Source organism: Carcharhinus amblyrhynchos, chromosome 6, assembly GCF_965287045.1.
Source record: "Carcharhinus amblyrhynchos chromosome 6, sCarAmb.v2.hapA, whole genome shotgun sequence".
NCBI classification, from domain to species: Eukaryota; Metazoa; Chordata; class Chondrichthyes; order Carcharhiniformes; family Carcharhinidae; genus Carcharhinus; species Carcharhinus amblyrhynchos.
Window position 1 is genome coordinate 26,815,081 of NC_137329.1, and position 26,381 is coordinate 26,841,461.

General features: G+C 45.0%; 2 protein-coding genes across 7 annotated transcripts in view; one reads left to right on the forward strand and one right to left on the reverse strand.

The window, feature by feature from the left end:
- The window catches only part of rnf141 (ring finger protein 141), a 31,273-nt gene extending 17,561 nt beyond the window's left edge, over positions 1 to 13,712 (forward strand). The window contains exons 5-6 of the mRNA XM_080190084.1: positions 6,151 to 6,258; positions 10,771 to 13,712. Coding sequence (XP_080046210.1) covers positions 6,151 to 6,258; positions 10,771 to 10,921 — 259 coding nt within the window. The 3' untranslated portion in view covers positions 10,922 to 13,712. The remainder of the gene's footprint in view (positions 1 to 6,150; positions 6,259 to 10,770) is intronic.
- Positions 13,713 to 18,607: 4,895 nt separating this feature from the next.
- The window catches only part of LOC145343771 (AMP deaminase 3-like), a 58,917-nt gene continuing 51,143 nt past the window's right edge, over positions 18,608 to 26,381 (reverse strand). For all 6 annotated transcript variants that reach the window (XM_080190091.1, XM_080190090.1, XM_080190086.1 and 3 more), the window contains exons 13-15: positions 24,832 to 25,005; positions 21,528 to 21,638; positions 18,608 to 19,353 (exon numbers count right to left, since the gene is read on the reverse strand). In XM_080190091.1, coding sequence (XP_080046217.1) covers positions 19,177 to 19,353; positions 21,528 to 21,638; positions 24,832 to 25,005 — 462 coding nt within the window. In that variant the 3' untranslated portion in view covers positions 18,608 to 19,176. The remainder of the gene's footprint in view (positions 19,354 to 21,527; positions 21,639 to 24,831; positions 25,006 to 26,381) is intronic.

Consider the following 26,381-nt stretch of genomic DNA (forward strand, 5'->3'; position numbering starts at 1 on the left):
CGGTTTCCTCCCACAGTCCAAAGACATGCAAGTTGGGTGGATTGGCCATACTAAATTGCCCATTAGTGTCAGGGGGACCAGCAGGGTAAATATATGGTGTTACAGGAGTAGGGCCTGGGTAGGCTTGTTGTCAGTGCAAGTTTGAATGGCCTCCTTCTGCACTGTAGGGATTTGATAACTGAATCAAGGGATATGAGGACAGGGCAGAATAATAAAGTTGATGTGGATGGGCCCTGCTTTTACTGAGTGGCAGAACAGACTTGAGGGCCTTCTACCTTCCTCCTGTTCCTGATTCTTGTGTTAGAGTTTGTGGTCAGTGATGAAGCAATACCCTGATATTCATCTCTGAGGCATGGACTTCCTGTTTCCTGATGAAAGTTTAAATCTGGTGTCAAGTCAAGAGCATTTGAAGATGAGCAGCAGCTGCCGTAGTCTTTCAAAAGAGAATTGGAGCAGCATCTGAAGGAAAAGCATTTCCAAGGCCACAAGGAATTGGGACTAACTAAATTGCTCTTGCAGAAAACTGCACAGGTTTCATGGCTGAATGACCTTCTGTGCTGAAAGCCATTCTGCGATTCTAAATGGGGTGCACAGTCAAGTCATAGCATCATCACGGCACAAGCACAGGCCATTGGCCCCACTCAGTCCATGCCAGCTCTCTGCAGAGCAGTCCAGTCAGTCCTAGTGCCCAGATCATTGAATCCCTACAGTGCTGAAGGGGACAATCAGCCCATTGAGCCTGTACCGACAGCCACCCCATCCAGGCCCTATTCCTGTAAACCCATGTATTTACCCTGCTAATCCCCCTGACACTAAAGGACAATTTATCATGGCCAATTCACCTAATCCGCACATCTTTGGGCTGTGGGAGGAAAAGGGACCACCTGGAGGAAACCCATGCAGACACAGTGAGAACGTGCAGACTCCACACGCATAGTCACATGAGGCCGGAATTGAACCTGCGTCCCTGGCATTGAGAGGCAACAGTGCTAACCACAGTGCTGCCCTATCCATTACCACAGCTCTGCAATTGTTTCCCCTCAAGTGCCTGTCCATTTTCCTGATGAAATCATTGACTGTCTCACACAGATCATAAGAACATAAGAAATAGGAGCAGGAGTAGGCCATCTAGCCCTTCGAGCCTGCCCCGCCATTCAATAAGATCATGGCTGATCTGTCGTGGCTCAGTTCCACTTTCCCGCCCTCTCCCCATAACCCTTAATCCCCTCTCTTATCAAGAACCCATCAACCCGCTTCTTAAAAATATTTAGCGAGGCAGCCTCCACCACTTCAACGGGCAGAGAATTCCAGAGATTCACCACCCTTTGAGTGAAGAAGTTCCTCCTCAACTCCGTTCTAAACCGCCTCCCCTTTATCTTGAGGCTGTGCCCCCTAGTCCTACTGTCTTTTTTGAGCGGGAAGAGTCTCTCCACCTCTATCCTATCCATCCCATTCATCATCTTATACGTCTCAATGAGATCTCCCCTCATTCTTCTAAACTCTGACGAGTACAAGCCTAGTTTATTCAGCCTCTCCTCATAGCTCAATCCCCTCAACTCCGGTATCAGCCTAGTAAACCTCCTCTGCACTCCCTCCAAGGCCAAAATATCCTTGCGCAGGTGTGGCGCCCAAAACTGCACACAGTACTCCAGCTGCAGCCTCACCAATGCCCTATACAGCTGCAGCAAGACCTCCCTACTTTTATATTCAATCCCCCTCGCTATGAAGGCCAGCGTCCCATTCGCCTTCCTGACCACCTGATCGCAAACCTAGAAGTTAAAAACACTGAGCGTCTTCACTTTTTATTCACATAACAAAATAGCTGATTGGTTTTAGGTAGAAAATACAATACTCACAGAACCACAGAATCCTACAGTGCAAAAGGAGGCCATTCAGCCCATCAAGCCTGCACCGACAACAATCTCACCCGGCCCTCGCATAACCCCATTTATTTACCCTGCGTATCTCCCTGATACACTGAGGGGCATTTTAGCGTGGCCAGTCAACCTATTCCCGCACATCTTTGGACTATGGGAGGAAACCAGATATGGGGAGAATGTGCAAACTCCACACACATAGTCACATGAGACCGGAAGTGAACCTGGCATTGAGAAGCAGAAGTGCTAACCACTGTGCCATCATGCTGCCCCTGGTATATTGGCATAAATAAAGTTTGAAAGCTCTGTTTTATAAATGTCTAAGTTTTTTATCATCATGGATGAAGAAATTTGACATTCCACAAGTGAAAAGAATAGCTTTTCCAGGCCAGTGAGGGTAGTAGGCAGTAATTATGAAGTTAGCACACTGTTTCAAACCCCCTCCCCCATCAGGTTCTCGAAGGAGGCTCGGCTATTAATTGGCTTTCAGGCATGTTAGGTGGATATGCCAAACCTTCCCCAGGGTTCAGCCTGCTGCTCAGAACTGTTGGCAAATGAGAGGCCACCAGCTCCTCATTGTCATCAGTGCCACTGAGAGCACTGGCAGTTTGGGCATTTGCCGGCCACCAGAGGTCCAGGATTGCTAATGGACTCTGAGCCAAAGTGAATGAAGGCAGGGGGACAGCGGGGTAGGGGATGGCTTTCAGCAGTGCACCCCTTCCCAATACCGGGTCTCTCAAGCCAACATAGTTGCTGGAATTCTACCACCCCAACCGCCATGGGATCGGAGCGGGCGAGGAGCGGATAATGGAAATGTCCGTTGACTTCAGGCATGATTTTCCAGTCTTGGGTCAAGCAAGGCCGGAGAATCCTACCCAGTGTGCCAAATAATGAGGGTTCCGTTTCCCCTCCCCCACCTCAAAAGGCCTCTGGCAAACAGAACGGTGTTGTTTCGAGGCGGGTGGGGACCTTCAGGAGATGCAGGAAAGTTGTGCACCTTCCATTTAATTCCTGAACCACCACTAAATTGTTGTGCGCTTGGGATAATGAGTGTCAATTTGCTCACTAATGCTATTATACAATTTGCTTTGACTACTTTCAGTGGGAGCATGTTCCACAATCTCCCTACTCTTTGGGTGAAGAGATTTCCGTTGAATTCCTGAACAGATTTCTCAATGAATGTCCTATACTGATGGCTTTTATTTCGCTCCTGCCCATGAGAAATGATTTCTCTGTATTCACTCCATCAAAGCGTTTCATAATTTTAAAGACCAATTATAGATTGAAGGGAAGAGGCCTTCTTCCCTTCAATTTATCTCCAGCCCCCCCACCCCCCGGCGCGTGCGTGCACGCACATACACACACACTCTCATCTCTCTGGACTGATAATAGCACCGGGATCAGTAAGAATTTTGTAGTTTCTGAAATCCTTTAGGTCGTTGATTTGTGTCAAGTTTGTGTTTTTGTTGAAAATGGAGAATAACATATTGTTGCCTCCTAATTTTGAATAGCTTTTGGTAGATCTTGTGGAAGTAAACCCTATTAAAGTAAAAAGTAATTTTATTTATTAATCACAAGTAGGCTTACATTAACACTGCAAAGAAGTTACTATGCAAATCCCACACTCTGGCGACTGTTCGGGTACACTGAGGGAGAATCTAGCATGGCCAATGCACCTAACCTTTGGGCTGTGGGAGGAAACTGGAGCACCCAGAGGAAACCCATGCAGACACGGGGAGAGCATGCAAACTCCACACGGACAGTGATCCAAGCCAGGAATTGAGCCCTAGTCCCTGGCGCTGTGAGGCAGCAGTGCTAATCACTGTGCTACTAAATATTCCACAGTATTGGGTCTGCACCTGCTGGCAGTGTTTGAATAAAATAAAGTAATATAAAACTGATATTTTTACATTAATTGAGCCTAGTGATGGTTCAAAACACTCCAGTTACAAAGGAGGTATGGTCAGTAGTTTCACAAAGTCCGTATTTGTGTTCAACCCTGATATTTGTGTGGCAATGCAGTAGTTTATCCTCTACGTTGAGATAGCCCATGTCTGTTGTGGCTTTCTGACCACAAGATGGTGTCAGAAACATCACACAAGGCTGCCCACCTTTTTAAAAGATATTCCTTACAGGGAAAGGGAGAGATGTGTATGAAAACATGTCTATAATGAACACCGTGACTTGTCTGTGCTTAAATGGCCTCTGGGGCTCTGTACATTAAGCATGCAGTTCTCCAGAGCTGCAGTGCTGACGAGGACAAAGGTACTAGGGAGATTAATCAAGAGCAGCGCCATAAACAAGGGCTTGTCTCTGTGGAGAAAGAGAACAGAAGAACAGCGGTAAATACTTTAATTGGAGATAGACTGTGATCAGATGTAATTCCATGATTGGTTGAGCAATCTCTCTCTCAGAAATCGTCAGCTATCAGGTTTCAACAATAGCCAGTGTCCGCCCCAGTTATGTTGGTGGTAACGTGACCTTACTTTGCATTCACCCATTATATGGCTGCAACATTGCTCCCTCTCCAGCTTTGATGATGTTAGTTGTTTGAAACACTTCACAATGTTTGTATACATATCTGATCTCCCTGGAGTGACGATGGGTAACGTCCTATCTGTTGCAGGTATTGGCTTAGAAGTTCAGAAGTGATCTACATCTAAAGTACTTGCACTGCCACTGAATATTTACACTGTAGCTTAAATTAAAGTGAACCCAAAATGCCTGGTGACAGCACTGATATTGAATTATCTAGTCAAACCTAGAATTAATGCCTTTCATTATCCTAGATAATCAAAAGTGTCATAGTTTTATTTGGATTTAGTTGACCATTTAGTTGATGTGTTAAATGTGTGTATACCTTGTGCAGTATGTTTAATCGGAATACAGCATAATTGTATATTGTCCTTTAGAATTGAAACACGTCTGTTCAAGTAATCATTTTTTTATTTAAACTTCAAGTTGATCAACACTTTCAGCAACAAAAATAGGCTGGCGATGTATAGCATAATCTACATAACGTGTGTTTTTTTAATAAACAGTAAATTGAGCAACAGCTTTCAATGCTAGAAATATTCTGGGTCCTCTTTCGCTTCATGGTTGTGGCTTAAAAAGTGACTGCAAAACAAAATCCACATAATGAACGTGTGAAGTAAACACACTTAGAAAATTGAAACCAAATGCTTCTTTGCTGTAAAAGACTGCTGAGAAACTGAGCACGTGATGGGACATCGAGTGACTTACTGAAAGCACCAGCAATATCTGAAGCTTCAAGAAGCTTACCAGTACAGCAGCTTAATCCGCAGATAAAAATAGTACCATCATGGGATCTGATAAACAACTCCCAGGAGAAAGCTACACGAACCCAGCTAACCAGAGGAAAATCACACGCTGTAACTTATTCCTCAGTTAATACATAGTGAACTGATTGATTAAGAATGCACAGCTCATCACTTCTCAACCTTTTGCCTAAGATCAGGCATCAGATCAGGCCCAAGATCAGATGCATTGCCTTATCTTGTCAGCTTGGATCTTGCAAGTCTCTCTTGTGGGGACCATGAATTGGATTCAATTTGAATTGGTTTTTGGAGTAAGCAAGGAGGTGGATTAAGAGCATTCCTTGTCCACTCTGCATCTTGGCTTTGTAATTTTAAGAATGGAATATATTTCTTTAAACTAATGGACAGCACAGAAACAGGTCATTTGGCCCTCCTGGTCTATATCAGTGTTTATGATTCACACCAACCTCCTCACCGCCCTCTTAAACACCCCTCCCCCGCCCCCCCGCACATCAACATATCCTACTTCGTTCCTCCCCCCACTCATAATTATCCAGCCTCCCCATAAATATATCTGTTATTCCTTCAACCACTCCTTGTGGGACAGAGTTTTACATTCTCACCACACTCTAAGTAAAGAAGTTCTTCCTGAATTCCCAATTGAATTGGTTAGTGATTGTCTTGTTCTGATCTTTTCCTAGCATTGTGTTGAACAGCAAGTACATCAACTCACTTCAGCAAACTTCAGCCAAATATTGTGAATCCATTGAGTTGACACCAACCTTTCCAAACATGCAGGCCCAAAAACTTCACAAAGCACACAGCAGTGTGTGGACTGTGTGGTAGCCACAGGCTGTCATTTGTATAGTCCTGAGCAACAGGGATAGGGACACAGTCCACAAGCCCCAATGTTTAAAAACCAAAATGTTAAAATGTTTGTGAAGTTTGTGTTTGATCAGATGTAAACCGAACACTGTTTTGTGCCTTCTCTTTAGGATTAAGGAGATGACTGATGAGGAAGAATGTTGTATCTGTATGGATGGTCGAGCAGACCTCATCTTGCCCTGCACCCACAGTTTCTGTCAGAAATGTATTGATAAGTGGTAAGTCTGCTCATCTTCCAAATGTAGTTAGCTGGGGAAGTAGCCTAATAGAATGCAGCTATATTAGCATGGAGACAATGGGCCAGATGACAACCTTTCACACTGTAAACTATCGTGATCTAAGCTATTTAATAAACAGATGCCCTGCACTAGCCCTGTGAATATCAAACAATTCTGATTTGACCCATTCCTTACCTATCCTTGTGATGTGGCCGTCAAAGGAAAGGCTGGCATTTATTGCCCATCTAGAGTTGCCCATTGCGAAGATGGTGGTGAGACACCTTGTTGAACCTGAGCGGGAGAATAGGACACTATCGCCAGCCCAAACATTTAAAAACAAAAGGTTAGAATGTTTGTGAGGTTGATCAAAGGTAAACAGAATGCTGTTTTGTACATTCTGTAGGATTAAGGAATCTCACTGTACTATTCGGAAGGCAGTTCCAGGATTTTGCATATTGGCAGAATGAACATCCTTTCTCAGCCCCTTTCTGTACACTTTTGCCTAACTGATACAATCTCACTTTTGGGCAATTAAATGAACTGATATATAGAGTTATTCATTAGTTACTGACACTATTTGACTATTCAGATGTGTAAATGAACTCATAGAAGGAGTGCGCAAACACTGATTATGGAACCAACCCCCTTTTACAACTAAATACTACACCTGATACAATGCATGTAAATGAGAAACGTAGAACATTTCGCACAGGAGGAAATTGTTCAGCCTTCCTTGGATGTTGATCTAAGTAACCTTAAACCTCCTCTAAACTGGATTTGATTCCCGGCTTGTGTCACTGTCTGTGTGGAGTCTGCGTGTTTTTCCCCATAACTGTGTGGGTTTCCTCCCACAGTCCAAAAGACTGTGCAGGTTAGGTGCATTAGCTATGCTAAATTCTCCCTCAGTTTACCAAACAGACGCCGGAGTGTGGCGGCTGGGGGATTTTCATAGCAACTTCAGTGTTAATGTAAGCCTACTTGTGACACTAATAAATAAATGTAAAAACTTAAAACTGCTTGCAGTTTCTTCCCTCCCTTGTGGTCAGGCTTGTTTTCATTGAATCAGAGAAATGAGGCGTGGGAGGTTGAATTACATCTCTGTCCTTCCCCTGCAATTGCAGGTTGCAGTTTTCAGCAGTCCTTTCTTGTTTCCACACACAGTTCCCGATCTTCCTGTATAGGGCATTGGTGAGGCCGCAGCTGGAGTACTGTGTGCAGTTTTGGGCGCCGCACCTGCGCAAGGATATTTTGGCCCTGGAGGGAGTGCAGAGGAGGTTTACTAGGCTGATACCGGAGTTGAGGGGATTGAGCTATGAGGAGAGGCTGAATAAACTAGGCTTGTACTCGTTAGAGTTTAGAAGAATGAGGGGAGATCTCATTGAGACGTATAAGATGATGAATGGGATGGATAGGATAGAGGTGGAGAGACTCTTCCCGCTCAAAAAAGACAGTAGGACTAGGGGGCACAGCCTCAAGATAAAGGGGAGGCGGTTTAGAACGGAGTTGAGGAGGAACTTCTTCACTCAAAGGGTGGTGAATCTCTGGAATTCTCTGCCCGTTGAAGTGGTGGAGGCTGCCTCGCTAAATATTTTTAAGAAGCGGGTTGATGGGTTTTTGATAAGAGAAGGGATTAAGGGTTATGGGGAGAGGGCGGGAAAGTGGAACTGAGCCACGACAGATCAGCCATGATCTTATTGAATGGCGGGGCAGGCTCGAAGGGCTAGATGGCCTACTCCTGCTCCTATTTCTTATGTTCTTATGTTCTTATGTTCCTCTTCAGAATGAGTGAGCAGCAGCTGCCAATTTCAGATATGATTCTCTTATTCATTTCCTGTGATATTGCTACATTTGTACCCAGCCTCTCGGCAGCTCTTGTGTCATATCATGACAATAATTAGGTCAAGTGATTCAGCAGCAATGTGCGTTTATATAGCACCTTTAACGTAGTAAATTGTTTCAAGTAATCTCACGGAAGCATAGCCGGATGAAAATTGACACCGAACTAAAGGAGATATTAGATCAAATGACTAAATGCTTGCTTTTATGCAAGGTCATACAGTCGTTACAGCGCAGGAAAAGGCCATTCACCCCTTGGAGTCTGTGCCACCCCTTGGAAGAGCAATTCAGTCTGCTTCGTTCCCCTGCCCAATCCCCATAGCCCGGCAAGTATATTTCCCTCAAGAGCCTGTAAATTCCTTTGAAATCATCGACCATCTCCGCTTCCACCAGGCAGTAGAGTTCCAGATCGTATCTTTGGCCAAGATCTTCAATCTGTGCTGTCTGGACCTTGTACCATTAGCTAATGGGAACAATTTTTTCTTTGCCTTCCTTCTTTAAGCCTGTTACAATCTTGTACACCTCTGACACATCTCTCCTTAACTTCCCTTGCTCCAAAGAGAATCACATAACTTCTCTAATCTTGTAGCGAAAATTACTCATCCCTGGAATCATTCTGATTAATCTCCTCTGCATGTTCTCAAGGGTCTTAATATTCTTTCTAAACTGTGATGACCAGAACTGGACACAATACTCTAGTTGCTGCCGAACCAGAGCTGTAGAGCTGTTCAGCATCGCCACTTTGCTGTTGTAGTCAATACCTCTGTGTAGCCTATGATACCAAATGTTCTGTCAATGAGTGCTGCTGTCTGCAAAGATATTTCCAGCAACATTGAAAAAGCTGAACACCATCCAGGACAAAGCAGTGCGTTTGATAGGTACCCCTTTCACAATCATTCACTCCCTCTGTTACTTATGAATGGAGGCAGCAGTCTATACCATCTACAAGATGCACTGCAGAAACTCAACAAGGCCCCTTAGGTAGCACTATCCAAACCCGCAACTGCTACCATCCAGAAGGCAAGGGCAAAAGATACCTCAGAACACCACCAGCTGGAGGCTTCCCTCCAAGTCACTCACCATCCTGTTAGGGTCTTGGACCAGAACCCTAAGGTATATTATGAAGGCAAATTAAACTCCAACAATTTTTCTATTCTGGCATTAATGTGAGGATAGGATACCTCCTTCCAGGAATGATTCCACTGACAAATACTTTATAAGAAAACAAACTATTTAATAATGCAGTTTAAATACACATCTAACAAATGAAACGGCTTAACTATTAGCAGTTGAACAATATTTAAAAATGAAAAGCAACATTCCTCTTACAGACTTAAAGGCCACTTTAAATAGTTAGGAACCATAAGTATACTTGGGGAATATCATGCCTACCATTATCAATTTTCACCCCATCCGTTCCCTCTGCAATCTACACTTTTACTAATATTTTGTCAACATCCTCTTCCTTAGTAAACACTGATGCAAAGAGCCTATTAAAATATTCTAGCCATACTCTGTGCCTCTAAATATATATCAAGCTCCTTAGCCTTAATAGCCTCACCTTGTCTTTTACTGCTTGCTTATTATTTACATGTCGGTAGAAGATTATGAGTTCCTTATTATAATGACATTTTATTCACATATTCTCTCTTTTCCAGTCTTATTCTCCAATGCCCCTCTGAACTTATTGTATTTGACTAAGTGCTCACTTGAAAGCTTTACCTGAAATCCATCATTACTATATTCTCCATCTCCCTTTTCATCCAAGGAGCATTGGTTTCAGTTTCCCCTACATTTTGCCCTTGTTGGAGTGCACTTAGGACTGTACCATTAACAAAAAGGTGGTACATTGGTTAGCACTGTGCCTCACAACACAAGGAACCCATGCTCGATTCCGGTCTTGGATGACAGCCTGCGAGGAGTTTGCACATTCTCTCCATGTCTGCACGGATTTCCTCCGGGTGCTCCTGTTTCCTGCCACACTTCAAAGATGTGCGGGTTAGGTGGATTGGCCATGCTAAATTGCCCCTTAGTGTTGGGGGACTAGCAGGGCAAATATGTGAGGTCACGGAGGTAGAGCTGGGTGGGATTGTTGGTGGTGCAGGCTCAATGGGCCAAATGGCCTCCTGCACTGTAGGATTCTATAATTTCCTCAAAGATCCCCCATTATTCTGCTACAGTTCCATTTCACCTAGGCTAGATTCGCCCTCATCCCATTGAAGTTAGACCTTTTCTAATTTAGAAGTTCTACTTTAGATTGTTCCTTTCTCTTTTCCAGTACAAATCCTAAAGGAGATGAGAGAGATCTCAGGTAATTTTCAGATCTCAAGGCTGGCATTTGTGGGGTAAAGAAAATTGGCTTGTGCAGGAGACCAGAATTGGAGAGGTGCAGAGATTTCAAAGGATTACAGGATTTGGGGAGGTCACATAGATGGGAAGAGATGAGGCCATGGAGGGATTTGAATGTGAAGGTGAGAATTTTAGAATTGTGGTGTTGATGGACCAGGAGTCAATGCAAATTGGTGAATATAGGCATGATGATTAAGCGGCACTTGATGCGAGTTAACAACAAGGAACAATAAACGTTAACACTTTACTGCATGCTGACTGTGAGTGAGTGAAAACCTTGCTCTTTAAACCCCTGAACTGGGAGTTTGCTTTATTTCTTTGTGGCAGGAGTGACCACAACCGGAATTGTCCTATTTGTCGACTGCAAGTGAAAGAAGCTGGCGATTCTTGGGTTGTGTCTGATGCACCTACAGAAGAAGATGTAGCGAATTACATTCTCAAAATGGCTGACGAGGCTGGGCAGCCCCACAAGCCCTGAGACTTACTGAGAGGCGTTCATCCTCTGACTGAAGGAGACTACTTAAATCTGGCCTTTTACAAAATAAGTTTTTTTTAATAGGTTTTATGAGCAATGAGGCCAATGAGTACATCGGGTCGCTTTGATTTTGTCCTGGCAGATCGATCATGAGTTGAAGCAGACTGGAGACTGATTGAAATTCTTTGTTGGTATTCTTGTATACATAAACCCATGCAGAGATTGATGCTTGGTCACATTAGCATTATGTTTTTGGCTTCAGGACACTCTGTAGCTATCACTGCACTCTGCACTAAGTGAGAACATTTGAATGACTGCCTGTGAGACTTCACTTAATTTGATAAGCAGTGTTTGCCTTTAAAAGCAGAAACTTATAACCCAACATTTGTGCCTAAGCTGTTTGCTGCATGGGTATTTTGGTTGCCAGACCCAGACAGAGGCTTGGTGATGTTATTTCCTAACTATTCTTTATTGGTGAGATTTCAACATTTGATTTATGCTTATAATTGCTTGAAAAAAATGTGAACAATGTAGAATTTAAGCTGGTGATTTGATAGTATGTTCTTTTGTTAGGTACTCCTAGATTTTCAGAAGTGTGTATTGTCAAATAAATTTGTATTTTGCAAATAGTAATTAATGAGAAGTAAGAACACAGCGAGTGTGAGGACTTAATAAGACTACAGCTTGTAAAAATAACCTGTTTTGGTTTAGAATTTGAGGCCACTTCAAGGTCATGGTCTGTACCTCTTCAAACCAGTTTGTATTTTCAACAAGAAAATCCACTAAAAATGATTATTTAAATGCATTAGTACTTTAATTCCACATTGTTGGAGAAAGATGTCCCTGCCCTTACTCTTTGCATGAGAAAACTATCAATTTTTTAAAAAAGCACAACTGTTCAAATATCTTCAAAGAATCTGCCAAATCAGCCTAAATGGCTGATCACATCTACCTGTTACCTTTTTCCATCTTATCATCCCTCCAACCATTAGCTCATTTATTTAAAAGATTCCTTCTTTACATTAGAAATTCACCCCAAAAAATTGTTTGCTTTTTTTAAGAAACAGGGAACACTTTGATTTTCACAATTAGATGTGAGAGCAGAATATAAGATCATATATTTCTTTTGAGGGCTGCGTGACTCATCTACTGCACTAGTAAACTGAAATGGTAAACACTTTTGGAGTGGATTGCTATGTTATTCATTATTGTGCAATATCAAACTGGTCTGTTGTGGTGATCGTATTTATCAGATATATTCATATTTTAGCTCCCCTCTTTGTGATGGGCATTTTATCGCCAAGAGAGAAGGAAAATGTATTGCTTCATTACTCCGACAGCAGAAACTGCGCTTTAAAATTATACTGCCACTTGGATTGCAGTGGCTTTTGCAATGAGTGAGATGTTTCAATTAGCGTATGCCTGAAAGGGTTCCTGTAGTTCACTGGGGATCTTCTCACTTGAGACATGTGCTCCTGGTTGGTACAATCATCTCATTTACCATGATTCATTTACAAATAGTCTCAGTTAGGAATAGAAACATGAATTTAATTCCATGGTTAGAATATTATGGGGGGTGGGGGTTGGAGGGGAACAGATGGCTTACCCCTGTCCTCTCCACCCCCTGCCACTTCCCCCCAACCTCCTCAGAAGCAATGTGGGTATGGTGCTATTCCACTTCACAGCAGTCCACCCAGTAACCATACCACACAGTGGGCAAGCTAAATAGGGGTATTGTGGGACTGCCATTCACTGGGGAAGAATTCCTGCTCCCCGGAGCTGCCGGCTAATCCATGAGTCCCAGCAAGACAAAGAGCGCCTTAGTGGGGGCCCCCAGGACTGCAACAAGGCAGATGAAGATGGCTCAATACATCCCAGAGCCAGAGTGACCTTCAGCAGGGAGTATTTTGACAGGTTTAAGCATTGGGAGGGGTGGTGTGTTTAATGAAGCAAATGGGTAGGAAAAAAGAGGGGTGGGGGGCTGCACCCCTTTCTCCCTGCCAATCCACCAAGTGCAGCCCCTGAAGATAGTAACCCCCCACCCCACCCTTCCTGTCTTTTGAAAACAGTTTTTTTTTGTCCGTCTTGTTCACTCCAAGGGGTGAACTGGACTTATTAGAAACATGTTAACAGGCCCAATTGATCCTGGATTATTTATTTAAATATTACAGTGTTGTATTATGGGGTGAGTGGGAAAGTGGTGATTTGGGCACTCACACTATTTGATGCAATCCCCACCACTGAAAATACGCCTGGCAGGGGCATGTAAAATGCAACCCTACGAGAATCTTTATGACCTTAACCAGACTCCACACATTAAACTGACAGGATTTGAAGTGGTGCTTGAATGATTAATACTTTAATTGCACACTGATGAGTTTTATGATACTAAGTATTAAAGTGTTTTTTTTTGATTGTTTGAGTTGCTTGTTGATGGATAGATGTACACCGATTTCCCTTGTTTTACAGGAAGAAATTGTAATACTTTCATGTTCGGTAGCTCTGGTTAGTTCCCTATCGGTGAAATAATTCTTAAAATTCACTTTAACTATTGATTTAGTGTAAATAAAATATTTAGTCTGTTCACTGTTCCTGAAGTAGCATTACTCCATCATTCAATAAACACTGATCTTAGCAAAATGACTACGTCCAAGACTTCCACAATCTTTCAACCAGGACTGTTAAATGTACGTCTGTTTACCTGTGTTTATTTGCTGGTGGGTGAGGGGGAGAAGACTTGCCTGTGTAAATCTGTGAAAATTAATAAATAAACTGCTCTCACTATTAATAAGGATGACATTTGTGATCTTGCCTATTATCCCTAACTACATATAAACGTCAGAAGTAAATATCGAATTTTTATCATTTTTAAACTACTTATGACGTTCAGACACTCGTGTCGGGATTTGAAGCTACCATGTTTGAGGTTACTGTGTCTCGGGTGTCACAGTGCCAGGGACCCAGGTTCAGTTCCTGGCTTGGGTCACTGTCTATGTGGACTCTGCACGTTGTCCCCTGTGTCTGCATGGGTTTCTTCCCACAGTCTAAAAATGTGCAAGTTAGGTGAATTGACCATGCTAAATTCTCCTTCAGCGTACCCGAACAGGCACCACCAGAGTGCCTAGGGGATTTTCACAGTAACTTCACTGCAGCATGAAGGTAAGCCTACTTGTGACTAATCAAGAAACTTTCAACTAACTTTTTTGGTTGGGGTGCAAGAGACAGGGTGCTTTCGGGATATTTATAAACATAGGAATTGCCAGAGGATAGACCAGCATGTATCTTGTACCGTCTTGGTAATCGCATTTTCCAAGGATAATAAGTTATTGGCTAATGACAGTAATCAGTCTCTATCAATCAGTTTACATCAGACCCAAACATAAGGGGAAGGAAAGTACCCAGTGGTGGAGAGCTTTGGGAACCGTAAGTCTAAAGTCACCTTTCCCAATTGAGCACAGTACTCACAACCACTGATTAATATCCAAAGCTCTGGTTAGACCACACCCAGGGTTCTGTGAGCACTTTCAGGCACCACCACTCTGTCAGAAGGATGGGTTGACTTGGAAGGAGTGCAGTGTAGATTTACCAGAATCATAGCTCACCTGTCTTAAGGGTTAGTTTGCGAGCAGTGATTACACAGCTGGGGATTGTGTTGCCTGGAATCTTGGAGTTAAAGGATGATTAGATCAAAGTTCAATATATTAAACAGAATATTCAGGGTGAATAGAAATAAATTATTTCTGCCTCTGGAGGCAAAGCAGTGCCTTTTTATTTTGAAAGCCAATATCTTCACAAATTGTCAACGCTTCCACCACTCCTTGTACGCAAGGACACTATTGTATGCAGTTTTCCCTTCCGTATGTGGAGGTGTGATGAATGAATAAAGGATAACATAAGAACATAAATAGGAGCAGGAGTAGGCCATCCAGCCCTTCAAGCCTGCCCCGCCATTCAATAAGATCATGGCTGATCTGTCGCTGCTCAGTTCCACTTTCCCGCCCTCTCCCCATAACCCTTAATCCCCTCTCCTATCAAAAACCCATCAACCCGCGTCTTAAAAATATTTAGCGAGGCAGCCTCCACCACTTCAACGGGCAGAGAATTCCAGAGATTCACCACCCTTTGAGTGAAGAAGTTCCTCCTCAACTCCGTTCTAAACCGCCCCCCTTTTATCTTGAGGCTGTGCCCCCTCGTCCTACTGTCTTTTTTGAGCGGAAAGAGTCTTTCCACCTCTATCCTATCCATCCCATTCATCATCTTATACGTCTCAATGAGATCTCCCCTCATTCTTCTAAACTCTAACGATACAAGCCCAGTTTATTCAGCCTCTCCTCATAGCTCAACCCCCTCAACTCCGGTATCAGCCTAGTAAACCTCCTCTGCACTCCCTCCAAGGCCAAAATATCTTTGCGCAGGTGCGGCGCCCAAAACTGCACACAGTACTCCAGCTGCGGCCTCACCAATGCCCTATACAGCTGCAGCAAGACCTCCCTACTTTTATATTCAATCCCCCTCGCTATGAAGGCCAGCATCCCATTCGCCTTCCTGACCACCTGCTGCACCTGCAAGCTGGGTTTTTGCGACTCATGCACAAGGACCCAGAGGTCCCTCTGCACCGTCGCCTGCTGCAGTTTTTCGCCCCGTAAGTAATAGTCCTTCCTACCATTCTTCCTACCAAAGTGGACCACCTCACACTTGCCAACATTAAATTCCATTTGCCATTTTCTGGCCCATTCGCCCAGCCTATCTAGATCCTTCTGTAGACTCTCCACACCCTCTGCACAATTTGCCGTTCCCCCAATCTTGGTGTCATCAGCAAATTTCGACACTCTACACTCAGTTCCCTCCTCCAGATCATCTATATAAATGGTAAAAAGCTGAGGCCCCAGCACCGACCCCTGGGGCACTCCACTAGTCACTATCCGCCAATCCGAATAGCACCCGTTGACCCCCACTCTCTGCCTCCTATTTGACAACCAATCCTCTATCCACGCTAACACCCTACCCCCAACTCCATGTCCCTCGACCTTCTGCAATAACCTCTTGTGAGGTACTTTGTCAAACGCCTTCTGAAAATCTAGAAAGACCACATCCACCGGCTCTCCTCAATCCACCGCCCTAGACACATCCTCATAGAACTCCAGTAAATTTGTCAGACACGACTTCCCTTTAATGAAACCGTGCTGCGTCTGCTCTATCAAGCAATTCCCTTCAAGATGCCTCGCAATTTCCTCCTTAATGACAGATTCTAACATTTTACCTACCACAGACGTCTTTGACTACCTGAACACATTCCAATCTCTGCCAGGCCACTTTCCTGGGTGGGATGGCTGTGGGAACTTGCGTAAGTATTGGTGCCAATTCTTGGCTTTTATCTAAGCAATGTTATTGCTAGTTGATGCATGTATCGTTTGTAAGCTTGATCAGCTTTGGAATACAAACAACTCTTCCTCCTTCAAAAAAAAGTAGAATTCTCTTTCGTCTGTGAATGCTCAAGGTGGGAAGGAAGCAAAGGGACTGCTCGATTTGAGTTCTCTATAATGTCTGTTGGAATAGTGCATTTCTCAGTTCTGCTGGTAGAACCTGTGACAGATAGAAGGCAAATGCATGGTTAATGTTAAATTGGCAGGACTGGGCTGTGCACAGAGAATGCCTAACTTCTTATTCGGAGTCAGTGATATTTCTAGCCCTATGAATCCAACCTGGATTTTAACAAAATATCCCAGGGGGAAGAGGGCAGTAAGAGCAGAACACCTGCCTCTGAGTTGAGAAAATTGTACTTTGTGAGCTAGGTTGACACTACTGTGTAGTACTGCATTATTGATGTTATCTTTCAGATGAGACTTTAAACTGAGACCCCCATCTACTCTCGCAGGTGGGAAGGTGGCAGCACACTGGTATTGTCACTGGACTAATAATCCAGATGCCCAGGAAAATCAACAATGTAGTACCACACACAGGTGTCAACCTAGCTCACAACACATAATTTTAGCAACTCAGAGGCAGGTGTTCTGCTCTTATTGCCCTATTCCCCCTGGGATGTTTTGTTAAAATCCAGGTTGGATTCATAGGGCTAGAAATATCACTGACTCCGAGTAAAAAGTTAGGCATTCTCTGTGCACAGCCCAGAGCTGCCAAATTTTACATTAACTGTGCATTCCAGAGCATCACATCCCCACCGTGGCAGACGGTGAAATTTGAATTCAATAAAAATCTGGAATTAAAAGTCGAATGATGACCATGGAACCTTTGTTGTAAAAACCCATCTGGTTCACTAATGTCCTTTTGGGAGGGAAGTCTGCTGCCCTTACCTGGTCTGGCCCACATGTGACTCTAGATCCACAACAGTGTGGTTGAGTCTGAACTGCCAGTCAGTTTGAGGACAATGAGGGATGGGTGAAAAAATGGACACCTTCCCAGTGATACCCACACCCCATGGAAGAGTTTTTAAAAGAGGCAGACAAAAAATAAACCAAAGAACAGGGGTGATCTCCCTCAAGCCAATATTTATTCTTTACCCTCACAAAAACTATTTACCTAATTGTTATTGTGTTGCCATTTGTGAGAGCATGCCTCGTGTAAAATTGTTGCAATGTTTCCAACACATCAGCTTTTCTTCTTGGGCAGTATGGTGCTTTGTGACATCCTGTAGTCGCAAAAGATGTTGTATAAATTTCTTTCCTAGGAGGTGATTGAGGGTTTGCTGCTTCTGACCAAGATAGAATCATAGAACCCTACAGTGCAGAAAGAGGCCCTTTGGCCCATCGAGTCTGCACTGAACACAATCCCACCCAGGCCCTACCCCTATATCCCTACATATTATACCCACTAATCCCTCTAACCTACACATCCCTGGGCACTAAGAGGCAATTTCTTAGCATGGCCAATCAACCTAACTGCACATCCCCTGATCATTTAAAAATTATTTTTAATTCATGGGACATGGACATTGCTGGCTGGCTTGCATTTCTTGCGCATCCCAATTGCCCTTGGAGGGCAGTTGAGAGTCAACTATATTGCTGTGGCTCTGGATTCACATGTAGGCCGGACCAGGTAGGGGTGGTAAATTCCCTTCCCGAAAGGACATTAGTGAACCAGATGAGTTTGTCTGACCATCGACAATTGTAGATTCTTAATTTCAGACTTTTTTTAATTGAATTAAAATGCCATCGTCTGCCAAGGTTGGATTTGAACCTAGGTTCCCAGAACCTCGGCTGAGTTTCTGGATTAATAGTCCCACGCTAATTCCACTAGACCAGCACCTCCCCAAGAGGCAAAGAGCCTGCTTAGAATCATAGAATCCTACAGTGCAGGAGGAGGCCATTTGGTCCATTGAGTCTGCACTGACCACAATCCCACTCAGGCCCTAGCCCCATAACCCTACTAGACCCTCTGACACTGAGGGGCAATTTAGCATGACCAATCCACCCAACCCACACATCATTTGTACTATGGAAGGAAACTTGAGCACCTGGAGGAAACCCACACTGACATGGGGAGAACATGCAGACACTTGTGACCCAAGCCAGGAATTGAACCCAGGTCCATGGTGCTGTGAAGCAGCAGTGCTAACCACTGCCACCCACTTAGTCCAGCATTTCTTACCCATGTAAACAAACAATAGCTAGTGCCTGTTCACTCAACAAATGCATTAATGGTCAAACAAAAGCCACTCCGCATGACAGAATCTAAGTTTGAACCTGCACCTGTTCGATTTAATGATTTTACATAAAATTTCACTCCTTGGCGAAATACATTTACAGTGAAGAAGATACAATGTCCATAGAACTGACAAATCAGTAAAGCAATTTTAAAAAAAAGCTACATTCGAGAATGTAACACTAATGGTGCTGGTGTTAGGTTATTGAGGAACAGAGTAACATGCCCTGGCTGGATTAGTATTTTAGACATTGTTGACTATACAAATTGAAGCTTGATTAAAGTTTGATAGTGTACTGTACACTTTATACACTAATGCTGTAATATACATATATATTCACAGTAGTATCTGCACTAATATTTAATTCTTTAAAAAAATCTATTTTGTTAAAATAGAATTAAGCGTCCGGTGAACATAATTGATAATATGGCAAAATACATGCAATAATCCTCTGGTAAGGATTTAATCGTGGTAGTAAGCTGTGCTTTTCTGGTTATGAACCAGCCTGGTATCTAAGTGCATTTAGAAGTAGTATATTGGGCTCACACCGTCTGTAACTGATCCCCTTTATTGTCCCGGTGGATATACGGGCCTGCTGCTAATTTATCGACATGCTCAACTCTGTTGACTTCACTGCATCCACCAGGAAGGAGAGCTCATTGCACAATGTCTCGAACCGAAAAGCCATCCGGATCTGGGCCACGTTAGTCTTCCGGATATCGTTGCCTTCAGGCCCCTCCTTCAAATAGTTTACCCCCAAGTAATGTTGCTTCTCCTTTTGAAAAGAAATAAAGGCAGGTATATTAGCTCAGCTCACAACGCTGTAGAATCATTAAAATGTACAGCACAGAAGGCAGCCATTCAGCCCACCATACATGTTTCAGTTTATTTATAGGGTCACAAGTTACTGTGAAGATTCCTTATTTGCCACTCCAGTGCCTGTTTGGATACACTGAGGGAAAGTTTAACATAGCCAATGAACTTAACCAGCACGTTTCCTCACCTACAACACCTGCATTGCCCCTCTCTTTTGTGAAGACAGATGGAAAGCATTCATCAAGAACCATGCTCGTGTCTTCCTCTTCCACACTCTGGAAGGAATTTCCTCATCCCGCCCGCCACGGGAATCATAGCAGATGGGGTTGGGGGGAAAGACCATGCAAAGGTCCATTGACCTCGGGTGGGATTTTCCAGTTTTGAGGCGAGCGTGGCTAGAAAATCCCACTCTCTCTCTCTCTAATTAGTTCCTCTCTTTCCTCAGTTATTTTCTTATTCTTCATGTGTTTATGAAGCATCTCTGGGTGTTTCTTGATTTTACTTGCCCTTTTTTTGCTCTCTAATTTCTTTTTTAATTTCACCCCTAAGCTTTCTATATTCCTCTCGGCTTTCTGCAGTGTTTAGTTCTTGGTATCTGCTGAAGTCTGTGTGCTGGTGTGCGCCTATAGTTTTATTTTGTTTATACATCCAATTCAATCCAATCGAAGTCCGATTCAAAGTCTCAGCAAGTGAGACATTCCCGATCCAAGCTGACAAGACAGGGCTCTTACCTCCTGCCTTGGGCTTGAACTACATGACCCGAGCTCACATGAACTACATGAACTCACTCCCAGATCATAAGTCAGAGTTTCTGCATTGCTGGTCCAGTGAAATGGCCACTATGCTACCATTCCCCTATTGCTAACTTGCCTCCTCTGTTTAATCTGTGGAGTCAGTGCCTCTGTTGTCATAGAATCCCTACGGTACAGAAAGAGGCCATTCAGCCCATCCAGTCTGTACTGACCACAATCCCAATCAAGCTCTATTCCCTTAACCCCACATATTTACCCTGCTAATCCACCTTGACACTAGGGTCAATTTAGCATAGCCAATCAACCACACAAGGAATCTCAGGTAGTCTCGGGAAGAAAGTACAAACTCCGCGCAGACAGTGACCCGAGGCCGGAATTGAACCCGGGTCCCTGGCGCTGTGAGGCAGCAGTGCTAACCACTGTGCATGTTACTGAGCGCATTCCCTCCCAGCAGAAAACCATAAACTGCAGGTCACCTCCATACCCAAAGCATCCATCCTCCCTTGGAATATAGCTGCTGGTTTAGCCTGTGCTTTGTAAGTTATGTGACACACACTCAGGAGTCAGTCTCTTGGCATTAATCTATTAATGTGCTTTCAGCGACTGATTCCGATCGGCCAGCTTGCACATACTAAAGGCCATTCTCCACTTTGTGCAGTGCTGTCTGCGGCTGTATCGATTCTCAGCTTTGTCTGGAGAAAAGTGAGTGCGGATTATAATGGGAAGAACATTCTCCCATGAGAGGGACACTTGGCACCGTGTGTGCGTTTGCACTCAGCAGCCACTCATGTTTCATTGCTTAGACTTCAGAATTACATCCTGATAAAATCTTTAAATGCTCTCTCCATTGTCTCAGTGCAGCAGAGGGGCTGGACTACACTGGACAACATTGCCTACAGTTTTGGAGCAAGGGCAAAATTTGATTGGAACAGCAAATGAAGCCCAGGATCCCGCAGTCAGCCATGGAAGTTCTTGCTCTCTCTCACAGCGAGCACCTTACACACACTGGATGCTGCAGTATGCAGAGTAGGATGCCCCTCAATCCCGAAAGACAGCAGATGTTTGCCTCAGGCTCTGAGTGTAAATGTTTCCCATTACAGACCGACTGCAATTCGCCTCTGTTACAGGGGGAAGGGGAGGAGACCCAAGAGGAAACTCAAGATACCTTCTGATCTCAGTGCCTCTTATCTCTGGCAATCTTTCACTTGCAGAATGAAACCTGTTCCTATCTGCTTTGTCAAGTCTCATAATTCACTGGCTCTCAGTTCATTGACAATCTCCGCCTCCGCCTCGCCATGCTACCTGAGCACTGAAACCTGATAGTCATACGATCCTTCAGGTGGGGGAGCCTTATTAAGGGTTCTTGTTCCTATAGTTTTACCTCATGAGACAATCCACTTTGAAGCACGCTGTTCCTCGCTATCTCACACAGGTCACAGGTGCTGAGTTTCCACACCTGGGCAGCTATTGCATATTCCTCCATGAGTGCTTCCTGGATCAGAACAGAACAATTTGTTAGTTCCCAGCCTCAAAGCACAAGCCGCAACATGCCAGAAGCAAACATGACTGGTATCGTCCTTGTAAAATCCATCCATTTTAACAGTGCCTAAAGATAAAGGTCTTTTAAAAATAGAATCCCTACAGAAAGAGGACATTCATCCCATCGAGTCTGTACTGACCCTGACAATATCTCACCCAGGGCCCCCCACCCTATTCCTTAACCTGACACATTTACTAATCCCTCTGACCTACACATCTTGGAACTCTAAGGGGCAATTTTATCATGGCCAATTCACCTAACCTGCACATCTTTGGACTGTGGGAGGAAACCAGAGCACCCGGAGGAAACCCACGCAGACTGTGCAAACTCCACACAGACAGTGACCCAAGGCCAGTATTGAACCTGGATCCCTGGTGCTGTGAGGCAGCAGTGCTAACCACCATGCCATCATGCTGCCAGGCTTCTTCAGTAGCACCTCTTAAACTTGCAACCCCTACCGCCTAGAAGGACAAGAGAAGCTGGCACATGGGAATACCATAAGAACATAAGAAATAGGAGCAGGAGTAGGCCATCTAGCCCTTCGAGCCTGCCCCGCCATTCAATAAGATCATGGCTGATCTGTCGTGGCTCAGTTCCACTTTCCCGCCCTCTCCCCATAACCCTTAATCCCCTCTCTTATCAAGAACCCATCAACCCGCTTCTTAAAAATATTTAGCGAGGCAGCCTCCACCACTTCAACGGGCAGAGAATTCCAGAGATTCACCACCCTTTGAGTGAAGAAGTTCCTCCTCAACTCCGTTCTAAACCGCCTCCCCTTTATCTTGAGGCTGTGCCCCCTAGTCCTACTGTCATTTTTTGAGCGGGAAGAGTCTCTCCACCTCTATCCTATCCATCCCATTCATCATCTTGTACGTCTCAATGAGATCTCCCCTCATTCTTCTAAACTCTAACGAGTACAAGCCTAGTTTATTCAGCCTCTCCTCATAGCTCAATCCCCTCAACTCCGGTATCAGCCTAGTAAACCTCCTCTGCACTCCCTCCAGGGCCAAAATATCCTTGCGCAGGTGCGGCGCCCAAAACTGCACACAGTACTCCAGCTGCGGCCTCACCAATGCCCTATACAGCTGCAGCAAGACCTCCCTACTTTTATATTCAATCCCCCTCGCTATGAAGGCCAGCATCCCATTCGCCTTCCTGACCACCTGCTGCACCTGCAATACCGTCACTTGTAAATTCCCCTCCTCACCACAATCATCCTGACATGGGCACCGTTCCTTCACTGTCACTGGGTCAAAATCCAGGAACTCCCTCCCTAACAGCATTGTGAATGTACCTACACCAGATGAACTTCAACAAGTTGGTTCACCATTACCTTCTCAAGATAATTAGGGAATCTGCAATAAATACTGGCTTTGCCAGCAACACACATCTGATGGGTTTTTTAAAATTCAATTATATTCTAAATAAATAGTTATGCAGGACATTTGAGGATTAATTTCTGCTGTTTTTTTCCATCCATCCATCATAAGCACAACAGCGAGACAACTGTATAAACTATACATTGTGAGACACTGTGCTATTCATATATTTTATCTTTCTGTTGCATGTTAAAAATTCAGCTTTATTCTGCAGATAGTCAGTTTGGCTGGAAAACATTCAGCTCAAATGCTGTGGAAGCAGATAATTACTCACTTTAGCCAGGTAATGTTGACTAAGATGGACTTTTGTTTATATATAAAAGGTCCTCTGATGTTTTTGATTAAAGAAATAGAATGTGGGTTTTTGATGAGGTTAATTGACAGGATCATGTGATAGAATTATATTTGAACCAAGTTATGAATTAAAGCTTGCATTGATAAAAGACTATTCGCTTGTCAGTAGAATTACACTTGAGCGAAGCGTCCTATCCTCGTATTCTTGCCAAAATAGAAAGATTGTTGGGATGTAGTCTTGCTTCATAATGTATCTTGGGGTTCGAGTCCAGGGTCTTTTGCATGGAATCTTTATTAAAAATATCTGGCAAATAGGGCAGAGTCCAAATGACCTCTGGCACTCATGGTTAATAGGGTTGGAGGTGAATCACCCAAGTTAAATAATGGCAGATGATAAGATGTTACTGTGGGTGCATCTCTTGCACAAGATTTTGGAAGAAGGAAGGGGGTTGAGCTTATTTGGGATTTACCAGTTTTACAGTCCAGCCCCTCAGGACAGCTGCTGATACCAAAGGAGTGTTTGGTCAATGGGCATGACTAGTGTGGTTCAGCTAGCAAACTTGCTGCTCAGCATGTTAGCCTGTCAACTTCCTGCCAGGACACCAGGGGCTTGGGAGTCACTGTTCTACCAAGTTGCGTTCCTGGCCATATGATGCAGGCAGGGGCCTCAGAAGAGTCCATGGAATATGGCCTAATTGACAATCCTGTAGTTTAAAGTTTATCAGTGTCACAAGTAGGCTTATATTAACACTGCAATGAAGTTACTGTGAAATCCTACTAGTTGCCACACTCTGGCGCCTGTTTGGGTACATTGAGAGAGAATTTAGTACAGCCAATGCACCTAACCAGAATGTCTTTTGGACTGTGAGACGAAACCAGAGTACCTGGTGGGAACCCACGCAGACACGGGGAGAATGTGCAAACTCTGCAGAGACAGTGACCCAAGGCCAGAATTGAACCCAAGTCTCTGGTACTGTGAGGCAGCAGTGTTAACCATTGTGCCACTGGTAGCTGGGCCAATGACATATATTTGAGGCTGAACTGTTACCAGTCGAGTGACCATAATCACTCGGGATAACCACAAGGTTGTCTGGTATTGACATGTAAGCATTTGGAGAGACTGCAGCCAGCCACTCCACAGGACCACTGAATGGCCAGAATATGCAACAGCATTGTGACAATCCACAATGTAAAACTGAATGAAAAACGCTGACGTGATCGTTTTACAATGGGACATGTACAGAGCACTCAACTGGGAAGAGAACAGGCTCAGGTCGGTGCCATTAGTAACATCCAGAACTAAATTTTACACGGTGACTCTCCTTTGAAGTTTTCTCTCTCAGTCACACACAGTGTGGGGAATTCTGCACAACATTAACACACAGAAATCAATGAGGATGGATACAGGTGGCAAAAACAATGACCTGGACAGCATCTGAATTAGCATTGCACAGACATCAAGAGGCACCAACCTTGGTGTAATGGAACTGCATGGGGTCATCAGTGGAGAGAGACACCTTGAGGCCTTTGTGCAGGAACTCACGCAGCGGGTTTTTAGAATATTCCAGAAAGAGGCTGTTATTGCTCAGTGGAGACATGGCGATGGGCACCTGAGCAAGGTAGTACAGATACTGTAGCACTGGGCTCTGGAAAACAAAAATAGACTGTGGCTTTCTTACTCAGTTACTGCAGACAAAACCAATATTGCGCTGAATAAATAACACACATTCCCAATTTTGAGTAATTTATCACTGTAATGCAGGCTCAGTACTGAGGGAGCGCTGCACCGTCAGAGGGGCTCAGTACTGAGGGAGCGCTGCACCGTCAGAGGGGCTCAGTACTGAGGGAGCGCTGCACCGTCAGAGGGGCTCAGTACTGAGGGAGCGCTGCACCGTCAGAGGGGCTCAGTACTGAGGGAGCGCTGCACCGTCAGAGGGGCTCAGTACTGAGGGAGCGCTGCACCGTCAGAGGGGCTCAGTACTGAGGGAGCGCTGCACCGTCAGAGGGGCTCAGTACTGAGGGAGCGCTGCACCGTCAGAGGGGCTCAGTACTGAGGGAGCGCTGCACCGTCAGAGGGGCTCAGTACTGAGGGAGCGCTGCACCGTCAGAGGGGCTCAGTACTGAGGGAGCGCTGCACCGTCAGAGGGGCTCAGTACTGAGGGAGCGCTGCACCGTCAGAGGGGCTCAGTACTGAGGGAGCGCTGCACCGTCAGAGGGGCTCAGTACTGAGGGAGCGCTGCACCGTCAGAGGGGCTCAGTACTGAGGGAGCGCTGCACCGTCAGAGGGGCTCAGTACTGAGGGAGCGCTGCACCGTCAGAGGGGCTCAGTACTGAGGGAGCGCTGCACCGTCAGAGGGGCTCAGTACTGAGGGAGCGCTGCACCGTCAGAGGGGCTCAGTACTGAGGGAGCGCTGCACCGTCAGAGGGGCTCAGTACTGAGGGAGCGCTGCACCGTCAGAGGGGCTCAGTACTGAGGGAGCGCTGCACCGTCAGAGGGGCTCAGTACTGAGGGAGCGCTGCACCGTCAGAGGGGCTCAGTACTGAGGGAGCGCTGCACCGTCAGAGGGGCTCAGTACTGAGGGAGCGCTGCACCGTCAGAGGGGCTCAGTACTGAGGGAGCGCTGCACCGTCAGAGGGGCTCAGTACTGAGGGAGCGCTGCACCGTCAGAGGGGCTCAGTACTGAGGGAGCGCTGCACCGTCAGAGGGGCTCAGTACTGAGGGAGCGCTGCACCGTCAGAGGGGCTCAGTACTGAGGGAGCGCTGCACCGTCAGAGGGGCTCAGTACTGAGGGAGCGCTGCACCGTCAGAGGGGCTCAGTACTGAGGGAGCGCTGCACCGTCAGAGGGGCTCAGTACTGAGGGAGCGCTGCACCGTCAGAGGGGCTCAGTACTGAGGGAGCGCTGCACCGTCAGAGGGGCTCAGTACTGAGGGAGCGCTGCACCGTCAGAGGGGCTCAGTACTGAGGGAGCGCTGCACTGTCACAGGCTCAGTCATGATTCATTGGCGTACAGCCAGAGGAAC